Raw genomic sequence first — 12,159 nt, 5'->3', positions numbered from 1 at the left:
GATGTTACAACTCAATGAAGAGTCTAGCACCAGAGGGCACAGTCTCAGAAAAAAGCAATGCCAGTTTAAGAGTGAGTTGAGTATTTCATCTGAGGGTTGAGAGTCCTTGTGTAAATTTAAGGCTGAGATAGATAGATTTTACATCACTAGGGTAATTAAGGGCCACAGGGGAAAGGCAGGAAAGTGGATGCGAGTTATGTTGGAATAGCCATGATCCTATTGAATGACAGAGCATGTTTGAGGAGCTGAATGGCCTAGTCTGGTTCTTATTTCTTATCGTCTTAATTAGGTTACCTTGTTGTTTAGCTTTGCTCTGATAAAGTTACAGCATTAACCATAAATTCCTCATTTTTGTTGAACTTGGTGTTCGAGATCTGTCTTCACAAGTCTGGTTAGGAACAATTGGGAAATTTTGGGAGTCATTAAATATTTTAATTTCACTATGTTGCAAATCCAGTATTAGAGAGGCTGATTTAGTTTGACTTGTCATCCCTGTGTTGTAATATCAGTAAATGTTTTCTATCTGATTGCTGGTTTAATATTATGTTCTCTTACTTGTCCACATTTTAGAGACTAAAGTATGTCTGTGAATCCCAGGTAGGTAATGTTTTGACATTCACTGATGTTTGACTTGTGTTGCTCTTCCCACACTTCAATAATCACAGAAGTTCCAGGTTAGTGTTTCAGCCTTGACCTGAGAGGGTGCTTAAGACTGAGGAAACTAGAGAGAACCTGTTTTTGGATATTTCCTATTGTGGCTCCTGATGGAATGCTATAGTATCCATGATGTCTGTGAAGATCTATTAGCAGAGATTGCAGTAATGAATATTGATTTGAGACTTTAAAGTTCTGAAACATAGTGTTTTAAAATATTTTACAAATGCCCATTTTTAGAGGCCACGTTGTAATAAATGGAGATCACATTTGTCACTTTAATTCTTGCATTCCACATTTGCTCATTACATCTGTCACCTAGATAATGGAGGCGTGAAGGAGTGTAACATCCAAATTAACCCAGGACTATACTGTGGAAAATGGTGTTATAAAGCTATGTGTTCAAAACTTGAATGTAGGAATATTTTCTGGATATTTTGTGTAATATATAATTTTCCACTGCCATAGGATCTTGTGTGGCTGCATACCTTTCCTGAAGAAATGAGATATGTTAAATACGAAACAAATACACAATCGCACTTAGTTACAGGTTCAAGACCAGTAACTTTTGTTCACTGGTATTACATCTTGAAGACTCAGATATGTGTTGTGGTAGCTCAAAACAGTATCTTGAGCTGAAAGCTTGAACACTTCATAAATGCAGAGGCCTTTCACTTGCATTTTGGCTGGTCAAGACATGAAGACCAATGGTTGTGCACTTTATATACGAATATTTTCTGACTTTAGAAATTGTTCAGGTTTCCATAAGTTCTCCTGTTGACTGATTTCAGTACAATTTGCGAGTCACATCAGTTGTCTTGGGTAGTTGCACCACTATCACATTAGAAAAAGTATTAACTATTTGAACGAGCCCTTTACATGTCATATATAACTGGTTGTTAAGTATCCTGAACATAAATATACTTATGATACATTTGCACCATTCTGAACAAGATACATCTCATTGTTGTGGTTCTGTTCGCCGAGCTGGGAATTTGTCTTGCAAACGTTTCGTCCCCTGTCTAGCTGACATCCTCAGTGCTTGGGACCCTCCTGTGAAGCGCTTCTGTGCTGTTTCCTCCGGCATTTATAGTGGCCTGTCTCTGCCGTTTCCGGTTGTCAGTTCCAGCTGTCCGCTGTAGTGGCCGGTATATTGGGTCCAGGTCGATGTGTTTGTTGATTGAATCTGCGGATGAGTGCCATGCCTCTAGGAATTCCCTGGCTGTTCTCTGTTTGGCTTGCCCTATAATGGTAGTGTTGTCCCAGTCGAATTCATGTTGCTTGTCATCTGTGTGTGTGGCTACTAAGGATAGCTGGTCGTGTCGTTTTGTGGCTAGTTGGTGTTCATGGATATGGATCGTTAGCTGTCTTCCTGTTTGTCCTATGTAGTGTTTTGTGTCGTCCTTGCATGGGATTTTGTACACTACATTGGTTTTGCTCATGTTGGGTATCGGGTCCTTCATTCTGGTGAGTTGTTGTCAGAGAGTGGCTGTTGGTTTGTGTGCTGTTATGAGTCCTAGTGGTCGCAGTAGTCTGGCTGTCAGTTCGGAAATGCTTCTGATGTATGGTAGTGTGGCTACTCCTTTGGGTTGTGGCATGTCCTCGTTCCGTTGTCTTTCCCTTAGGCATCTGTTGATGAAATTGCGAGGGTATCCGTTTTTGGCAAATACCTTGTATAGGTGTTCCTCTTCCTCTTTTTGCAGTTCTGCTGCAGTGTGTTGTGGCCCTTTTGAACAGTGTCTTGATGCAACTTCTTTTGTGTGTGTTGGGGTGGTTGCTTTCATAGTTTAGGACTTGGTCTGTGTGTGTGGCTTTCCTGTAAACCTTTGTGGTGAATTCTTCGTTCGGTGTTCTCTGTACCATCACGTCTAGGAATGGGAGTTGGTTGTCCTTTTCTTCCTCTCTAGTGAATCGGATTCCTGTGAGTGTGGCGTTGATGATCTGGTGTGTGTTCTCTATTTCTGTGTTTTTAATTATTACAAAGGTGTCATCCACATATCTGACCCAGAGTTTGGGTTGAATTTGCGGTAAGACTGTTTGTTCTAACTTTTGCATTCCTGCTTCTGCTATGAGTCCAGAGATTTGTGAGCCCATGGGTGTTCCGTTGATTTGTTCGTATATATGGTTGTTGAATGTGAAGTGTGTTGTGAGGCACAAGTCCAGTAGTTTAAGTATGCCGTCTTTGTTGATAGGTTCAACGTCCTGTTGTCTGTTATGTCTGTCCAGCAGGTTGGCTATTGTTTCTCTGGCTAGGGTTTTGTCGATAGAGGTGAACAATACCATTACATCGAATGAGACCATAGTTTCTTCCTTGTCTATGTGTATATTTCTGATGATGTCCAAGAATTCCTGTATCGATTGTATAGATTGTCTGGATCCGCTGATCAGGTGTTTCAGTTTCTGCTGTAGTTCCTTAGCCAGTTTGTGTGATGGTGTCCCTGGTAGTGATACTATGGGTCTGAGTGGGATGTCTGGTTTGTGCACTTTTGGTAGTCCATAGAATCTGGGGGTTTTGTTGCTTTCAGGTTTCATTCTTTGTAGGTCAGTCCTGGTTATCTGTCCGTTTTTTTTTGTAGATTCCTCAGTGTGTTGTTTATCCTATTGGTGAGCTGTGGTTTGGGGTCAAACTCCCTTTTTTGGTAGGTGTTGGTATCTGCAAGTAGTTGTTGTGCTTTTTGGATGTACTCTGCTTTGTCCAGGATGACCGTCATTCTGCTTTTGTCTGCTGGTAGTATGATTATGTTCTTATCGTTTCTTAGTGATTTTAGTGCTTCCCTCTCCTTGGTGTTAAGGTTATGTGTTTGTCTTTTTCTTGTTATCAGCGGTACGATACTTTGTCTCACTGTTTGTTGTGTCTCTTCTGTCAGTCCATTGTTCCTGAGTGTGCATTCTAGTGCTGCTAGGAAGTCTGCTGTCTTGGCGTCCCTGTGGTTGTAGTTGAGTCCCTTGGTCAGTATTGTTCTTCACAGGAGGCTCCCAAGCACTGAGGATGTCACCTAGACAGGGGACGAAACGTTTGCAAGACAAATTCTCAGCTCGGCGAACATAACCACAACAAGGAGCACCCAAGCTACAAATCATCTCCCAAACTTTGAAGATACAACTCACTTAATATAAAAAAACTGAAAATGCTGAATGCGTTTTTGACATCTACATAGACTTGTTGCATTACAAGACTGAAAGCTGAGTGCCAATCTGCTTGCTGTGCTGCAGTGATACAAGCTTGCATACTTGTAGGCAATTATTAAGTACCATGCCATGTTAATACCAGCCAACCTTCATCATCTGTCTACCTACTTGATGGATATAAAATTGAAAATACAATGCACTATCCTTTGTCAGGAAAAGTTATTACTTATACATTCTTATACATTCTTTTCAAATAAACTGAACCTTTTGGCATGTGCTTTCTGAGATTTATTACTCTTGCATGTTTGTCAATAAGAATGAAAAGACTTGAAATTGGCTCATTTTGCACATTTATTGTTTCTGTGGCAAAAAACTAATCATATTCTTCTGTAGATTTGTTAGACCTCACCATTCACAGGGCATCTATATCAATGACATTCCTTAATGTAATCAAATATGTATTCTATCATTTGACTGATCATCTTTTGTGACAGGAAGAGAAGAAGCGAAAACGTGAAAAAGAACATTTAGACAGTGAGGCTGATGCAGATGAGTTTGATCCAGGAAAAAGGATTGAAGTTGAACCCCCAACAGATCGACCAGTCCGATCGTGCAGGACAAAGGAACAAGGTACAAGTTTTTTAAAAATAGACTGCAGATGTTGGAAGTTGAAAATGAAAAGAGAAATTGCTGAAAAAACTCAGCAGATCTGGCAGCATCTTTACACATCAATTCTGAAGAAGGATTACTGGACCCTTCTGTATTCTGCTCTATCTCCACAGATGCTGTTCAACCTGCTCAGTTTCTTCAGCAATTTCTGGTTTTGTCTCAAAATTATCAGTAGCATTCACAGTATTTTTTATATAACTTAGTTTCATCTGTAATATATTGTCAGATATAAAAGAGAGAATGTAAATGGTTATGTACTTGAATGATTCTAATTACTGGCCATTCCTAGTATCATTCATTGTAATTTAAAAAATGAACATTTCTAAAATGCTATGTGTTGAGCTGTATCTTTTTTAGGTGTTTGTATTCTCCTTTACAACTCCTGTTGTGTTCTTTGGAGCTTGGTCATGCAAATTCACTACTCACAGTGAGGCAGGGTGATGTATGCAAAATTAGCGTGGGATCAGGGATGCAATGTTTTACTAAAACTTTCACTAAGCGGTATTGCATTTCCAATGCCTTTAGTTGGGACTTTTGGTGATATCTTAATATTGTTGTGAAATAGCAGAATACAGACATGAACCAGGGAATATCTAATTTAGTTAATAGTGCTTCAAAAATTTTGTTGCTTTCCTCCTTAATTTTTCTGTGTGATTGCTTAACATGACTACAGGTTGGAGTAAGAAGCTTGTGTCACTGCTAGTAAACTACTAAGTATATACCACACCTACTTTGAAAGAAAATGTATAGCAATACCATTAGTAAAAATTGTGTCACTCAGTCAATGAATCACAAGTGGCAAGGTTTTCAATTCAATCTGACCCATGTAGAATCAGTTGCGAAGTTCTTAGAATTAATTTGAACCAAAGAGGAGAAATTATGGTGTCCAGAATCCCAGTCCTGATCATTCTCCAGTGATGCTGGTGCAGTAAATAGATTTTTGTGGCTATAACGTGTGGCAGTATGCTGTGATGACATAAGTGGTCAAATAATTATTTACCAGTTACTATCCAAGGTTGTATTTAAAGACCAGAAGCTTTAATGGATTCTGGAGAGCATAGTACAGCAAACGAAGCTGCCTTCATGAAGGAGGAAAAATAAACAAGTTCCTACTGAGATTATGAAAAAAGATTGTTCATTAACAAAGAAGAATCTGCATTTATTTGCACCAATCACAACCCCAGGAGGTCCCAACGCACTTTATAGTCAATTAAGTTGTTTTTTTTTAAATGAAGCCACTCTTTTGAAGGCTTAATTTACAACAGGATTACAACTAGATTTTGACCAGATGGGCCAAAGCACTGAGAAGTGGCAGATGGAGTTTAATTCAGATAAATGCGAGGTGCTGCATTTTGGGAAAGCAAATCTTAGCAGGACTTATACACTTAATGGTATGGTCTTAGGGAGTGTTGCTGAACAAAGAGACCTTGGAGTGCACGTTCATAGCTCCTTCAAAGTGGAGTCGCAGATAGATAGGATAGTGAAGAAGGCGTTTGGTATGCTTTCTTTTATTGGTCAGAATATTGAGTACAGGAGTTGGGAGGTCATGTTGCAGCTGTACAGGACATTGGTTAGGCCACTGTTGGAATATTGCGTGCAACTCTGGTCTCCTTCCTATCGGAAAGATGTTGTGAAACTTGAAAGGGTTCAGAAAAGATTTACAAAGATGTTGGAGGATTTGAGCTATAAGGAGAAGCTGAACAGGCTGAGGCTGTTTTCCCTGGAGTGTCGGAGGTTGAGGGGTGACCCAATAGAGGTTTACAAAATCATGAGCGGCATGGATATGATAAATAGACAAAGTCTTTTCCCTGGGGTGGGGGAGTCCAGAACTAGAGGGCATAGGTTTAGGGTGAGAGGGGAAAGATAAAAAAAAAACCTAAGGGGCAACTGTTTCACACAGAGGGTGGTGCATGTATGAAATGAGCTGCCAGAGGAAGTGGTGGAGGGTAGTACAATTGCAACATTTAAAATGCATTTGTATGGGTATATGAATAGGAAGGGTTTGGAGGGATATGGGTCGGATGCTGGCAGGTGGGACTAGATTGGGTTAGGATATCTAGTCGGCATGGACGAGTTGGACCAAAGGGTCTGTTTCCATGCTGTACATCTCTATGACTATGACTCTAAATTGTTTGTTCCTTCCCCCAGTATCCAAGATGAACCGAACAAATAATTGTCTACATTCAGTCATGATGTCCACATTGAGTCTTGTTGCCAGCCTGTTAGTGAACTATCACTAAATCTTGTACATGCTAGTCGCTTAATTGCACAAATTCCTGAATTGTTTTCCTGCCACCATTACTAAATAATTTAACATATTTTGACAATGTTTTGTCATGAGTTGCGATGAGAATAACAATAGTGGACAATTTTCAGTGTGAAACCTGGTTTTATGGACTAGATGTTTTGCTTTCGCAAATTGTTTACTACAGTGGTTGGATAGTGAATATTTACGCATGATTACCAATATACTTTAAATAAAGTAACATAAGTTTACTACATAAAACAAGGGCAAAAAAAAAAGCAAAGCTGCAGAGTAATTTGGAGAGATCTTAACATTAAACAGCAAAAAATAAATATTGAGCCATTTTCCCATCAGTACCCTTTAAAGACACCCAACCCAAGTGAAATATCATTCTTATTTTCACTCTTTAATTTATTACTCAACTGATTAGGTTACAAGTGTTTCCTTTCACTGACTTTCTGCTCGTTCACAAAATGTAATTCTCTTCTCTCCTTGAAATACTGATGTTTTCCTGATGCTCATTGTTTTGAGGATTCCATAGTGTACCACATTTGATGATGTGGACTTGGTGAACTGAAGCTGCTTCAGGACCCATAGCCCTCTTTCTGCATGTTGTCAAAGCTCAAGTTAGCACTTCAGCAATGATCTCACAAGGCAGCTTGCCTATTATTTACCTTAAGTCCCATGATTTCTTCGAAAAACTGTTTGATCCAATACTTAAAAAATGTCCTGCTGCTTTTTTTTAAAAAAGCAAATCACCTTCACTGAATGCAAAACCAAAACCCATGTACCTTGATTTTAGAGCCCAAGTTCCAAAATAATTTTAAGCCTTCATCATAATATTCGTAGATATTTGCATTCGTGTAGTGACATTCACAATAAAGATCATGAAGCATGTTACTTTTGCATTACTTTTTAATGTAAGATGATACAAGTAAGCAATTACAGATTATGCCATTATCTTTCAATACTAATAAAACCTTTGTTTGTGTTAAAAGTGGAAAGTGAGAATACACCTCTGCAGCAGCTATTGGAGCATTTTTTGCGCCAGTTACAAAGGTATGATTTAAAGCCGTACTATGACATGCAGTCTCAAAATATATTCACTCAAAGTCAGCAGCAATTAAATAGTTTGTCTTTTTATAGAACTATTTAACTATATTTGTCTTCCTACATTGGGAGGATAGATTGATTTATCTAAGCTGTATCCAGAATTGTGCATAGTCTAGTACAAGGTGTCAGAGTTTTGATATTTTCCTGCACCCATTCTCCCTGGTGGGGTAAATTCTGACCTTTGCTTTCTACCTATTTTCAAATTTGACATATTGTGTGACCATAGTGAGCATGATCTTCCGTCCCAGCGTGTTGCACAGCAGTATAGTTTGCTAAATCTTTAAATCTTGTATTTTACAAAATGTTACTGTGTACACTAACCTTTTGAGGGCAATGACTTGCTAGTAAATCGAACTTGCATCTGTACTGTTATAAGTACCTGTACGACATTATATATGCTATAGCTCAAAAAAGTGACCATTCTTCATCTGTGAGTCTAGATCATGAGTATGAGAAGTTATTGAATTGCATGTTGGAGGAGAGAATTACAATTAATGTTCACCCTGTCCTCAACCACAAACTCTTTATGCACACCTCTACTTCAAAATTTTTAATAACATTATGGGAAGGGAAAGCGTTCTATGACTGAACATTGAACATTGTAAACAGACCATAAAATCTGGTAAAATTGTTCACATATTGTCAAATAAATCCTGCCATCTTGTTTAATTTGCTGGTAATGCTTAGCAGCCTGAGGATGTCTTTCCCTCTTGGGAGAGAACCCTTGTTGGCTTCCTTTGCTTACCATAGCTCAGGCTGCTGAAACACAACATCACCCATAACACTAACGTCACAGAGATCTGCAAATTTGACAAGACCATAGTGTTGTTAGTTGAGTAACATACTACTATATTAAGTAAGGAGTACACAGTACATGTTTCTTTTTAAAATCTTCTATTTTACTTATTGGAATATCCACGAGTGTTTAGAGAGATGAAGAAGGGAGAAAGAGGAATGAGTGTTTGTATTCTTATTGTTTCTGTTTAAATTATAATCAAAAATTGTTTTGTTTTAGGAAAGATCCTCATGGATTTTTTGCGTTCCCTGTTACGGATAGCATTGCACCTGGTTATTCTATGATAATCAAACATCCAATGGATTTCAGCACAATGAAAGATAAAATCCTGGCAAATGAATACAACTCTATTACAGAATTTAAGGTAAGGTTAACACAAGAAATAAACATAAATAACCAATTCAAAAGGTAGCAGTTGTTTCAAACATACTTGTGCATTCTTAATTTCTCAATGAGCGCTTCTTAGAATTGTCTGAAGAATTTCATAGTGAGAACAGCTCTTTCAGTGTGGAAAACCTGTTTGAAAAGAGTAATTATTTCTTTATAAAAAGTTTCTTAGAAGAACTGGTAGGCCTCAACATTTCAAGTAGCATACTCTTCACAGTGTCTGGAGGAATAACTGGAACAGATGAAAGAATTGCATATAGTGGAGGATGGGAATATGGATGAGGTGTTAACCCTCTATTGGCCAGGTTGTGGTGTTTCTAATAGGTTGTTTTTTATTAATCAACCTTTTTGGATGTGTTTTGACATGCCTCTGTTGCCATTGAATGCTGAGGTGAGATTTCAGCCTGCAATTCCTGGTCCACAGATAAGGACACTGCCATTAGAGCACAAGATTCCTTAAGAAGTGCAGTCAGTAGAAAATAGATTAGTATATGGCAACTGTTTTGCTGCTGATTGGTCAACTGTGCAAAGTTATGAAGAATGGGTTATAATGATTTTCTTGTGTGAGGGTGGCATATGTCAATGATAAGACAGTTGGCCTGGGGGTGTCATGGTGTTAGTTGCTCTCCATGGCCTTGCTGATATAAATGTGCTGTGTGATGTAAGAGTGAAGTTGAGAGTTGAACTATTGGCTGTAGTGGTTATTAAGCTGAATGTGTTTGATAGCTGACTTTTCAATTTGCAGTGCTTGACACGGTTTGATTTCCATGATTCTAGAGTGGATGCTTCACCCTATTTCCCTAATGATATTTATCAACAGCACTTCATCATAATGACCAATCAGCAGAAAGAATATTATTTTGTATAGACTGATTCAAACACAATAGGCTATCCAATCAGCATTAAGGTCCCACCCATATTCCCTTTCTCCACTATATGCAATTCTTTTATCTGTTCCAGTTATTCCTCCAGACACTCCTTTCTTCGTTCATCTGTTCCAGTCATTCCCTCAGTTAATTGGTCATATATTCTGCTTGAAATGTGGGGCCTCAGAATTCTTCAAAGTAACTCCATTTAGGTAGCGATTGCTCCTTTCAGAGTAAACTTTACATGGTGTAACTAAAATTGTTTTACTCGATCTGTTTGATGTCCTGTCATTAACTGCCATTAAGTTTCAACAAACTTTTTTTACCTTGGATTTTGTTTTATCCAGTTGAGTTGAGCTGAAGAGGTCTGAGCGACATTTTTTTCTACTGTGTGAAATTCATTCAAATTATTTTCCCCATTGTGAAGGAAAATTGCACTTGCCAGATATATTTGTGGAATATGAAGGAGTTAGCATTATAACTGACTACATAATTTTACCACCTCTTTTAAAATAAAATTGTAGTAAACAACATAACTATCCATAGCAGAAAACTTCAAACCCTGCAGCTTTTCCTGTAGTTCATGTTCTGTTTCGTTAAAGGTGGAATATGCCTTGATAGCATTTTATTAGTGGGCATTTGTTTCCTAATGTCTTTTAGCAGTCTGAATAGCGTGGCATGTATAAATGTGTCAGTTGCATCATTAATGCATAATTTGGACATAATTAGGAATTGTTGCACTATTCCCTGGCTGCAGAATTTGAGAGTCAGTGTAAAATTTGGAGTTTCATTCTTTCGCTGCTTTATGGCTACATATGTGAGGTGATGCAATTGGAACTCAAAAAGTTAAATTATGAGGATTGGTTGTGAAGATCAAGCTTGTATTTCACTTTAAGGGGCAATCATATTTAAGATGTGTTTAAGATGATTAAAGATTCTGATAGGGTTTTTGAAGAAAGGTTTACTTTATGCAAAACAAGAGGAAATAACCTTAAAATTATAATTGTTCAGTTCAGGGGTGATTGTCAATATAAAGTATATAGTTCCATTGAGTGTCAGTTGACAATTTGAAAAGTGAGATTGCAAATACAACAATCGGTACATGTAATGAGAGCTGTGGAACCAAGGTGGGCTGATTGAGTTATGTAACAGTTTAGCCTTGGTCTAATTGAATGATGTACCATGGTCCGTGGCCTACTCCTGTCCCTGCGTGCTTCAATCATTTACGTTGAATACCTTCCAGAGGTATCCTTCAAGTTTGCAGCCAGATTGATTCAGGACAGTCTGAATATAATTTGATAATTATAGTGATGTTGTATCAAGTTCATATATGAAGCTGCAGAGTGACCTTAGAGAATTAAAATATTAAAAAGATTGTAAATCAAATTTGGCTATACAGGCGGTCCTTCATTTGCAAATGTACAAACTTATGAATGCCCCTATTTGTGAATGCAATTCCATATATGCCTTTAAAATTTAAAGATCTGGCATACAAACATTTCCTGTACTTGTACATAGTTGCTTTTCATTGTCCTGAATTGTGCTATGACTTGTGAACAGACTCCAGAATGGAACATGTTTGCAACCCAGAGGCTGCCTGTTTAGTGTCAGTGATGTAACAGGAGATGGGGAGAATGATAACAAAATAGTTGGCATGGCAAAGACTAACTGGTTTGTTTATCATATTATAATCTAGACACAGCCAATTCGATTAGTGCACTTTTTTCAAGAATTTTACGCTAACATGTACCTTCTACCAACTGCATAAAATAGATTATATTAAATGTTAATGTAGAAATAGTGGAAAAAAAGTAACTTTAGTCACGTTCCTTTACTTTTAGGGTGACTTCAAACTAATGTGCGATAATGCAATGACTTACAACCGGCCTGAAACAGTGTACTACAAGGCAGCAAAGAAGCTCCTTCATACAGGATTTAAGATGATGAGTAAAGTAAGATGATTTTTGTGACTTGTGTGTCTCATGTATGATATGACTAGTGATGGATCAGCACAGTATTGTATTGAACAGACCAACGAATGCAGATTTTTATTCTGCTATTTGCCCAATAAGGGGCCATCACTGATCTGATTAAATCTTCATTTAGCTTAAGCATCAAGTGATTGGTGCTGTCATACATGCTAACTGGAGGGGGAGGGCAATTGTAAACTATCCTGGTGTTCACGCCATATTGGAAGACATCTCCACATAAAGTTGATTTACTGTGCTGCACGTTTCATTTGCACATAGTCAAAGAAGACTGATATTTGTGTTGACTCGTCACTAGCATGACTAAACTAA

The 12,159-nt window shown here is 38.0% G+C and overlaps 1 protein-coding gene across 5 annotated transcripts in view; it reads left to right on the top strand.

The window, feature by feature from the left end:
• The window catches only part of brd9 (bromodomain containing 9), a 71,065-nt gene that overhangs the window by 10,987 nt on the left and 47,919 nt on the right, over positions 1-12,159 (top strand). For all 5 annotated transcript variants that reach the window (XM_072560578.1, XM_072560577.1, XM_072560580.1 and 2 more), the window contains exons 3-6: positions 4,278-4,413; positions 7,696-7,756; positions 8,826-8,970; positions 11,701-11,811. In XM_072560578.1, the coding sequence (XP_072416679.1) occupies positions 4,278-4,413; positions 7,696-7,756; positions 8,826-8,970; positions 11,701-11,811 (453 nt within the window). The remainder of the gene's footprint in view (positions 1-4,277; positions 4,414-7,695; positions 7,757-8,825; positions 8,971-11,700; positions 11,812-12,159) is intronic.

This window comes from Chiloscyllium punctatum, chromosome 41, assembly GCF_047496795.1.
Source record: "Chiloscyllium punctatum isolate Juve2018m chromosome 41, sChiPun1.3, whole genome shotgun sequence".
NCBI lineage: Eukaryota > Metazoa > Chordata > Chondrichthyes > Orectolobiformes > Hemiscylliidae > Chiloscyllium > Chiloscyllium punctatum.
Note: the sequence above shows the minus strand (reverse complement) of the source record. Positions and strands in the feature narration are given on the sequence as shown.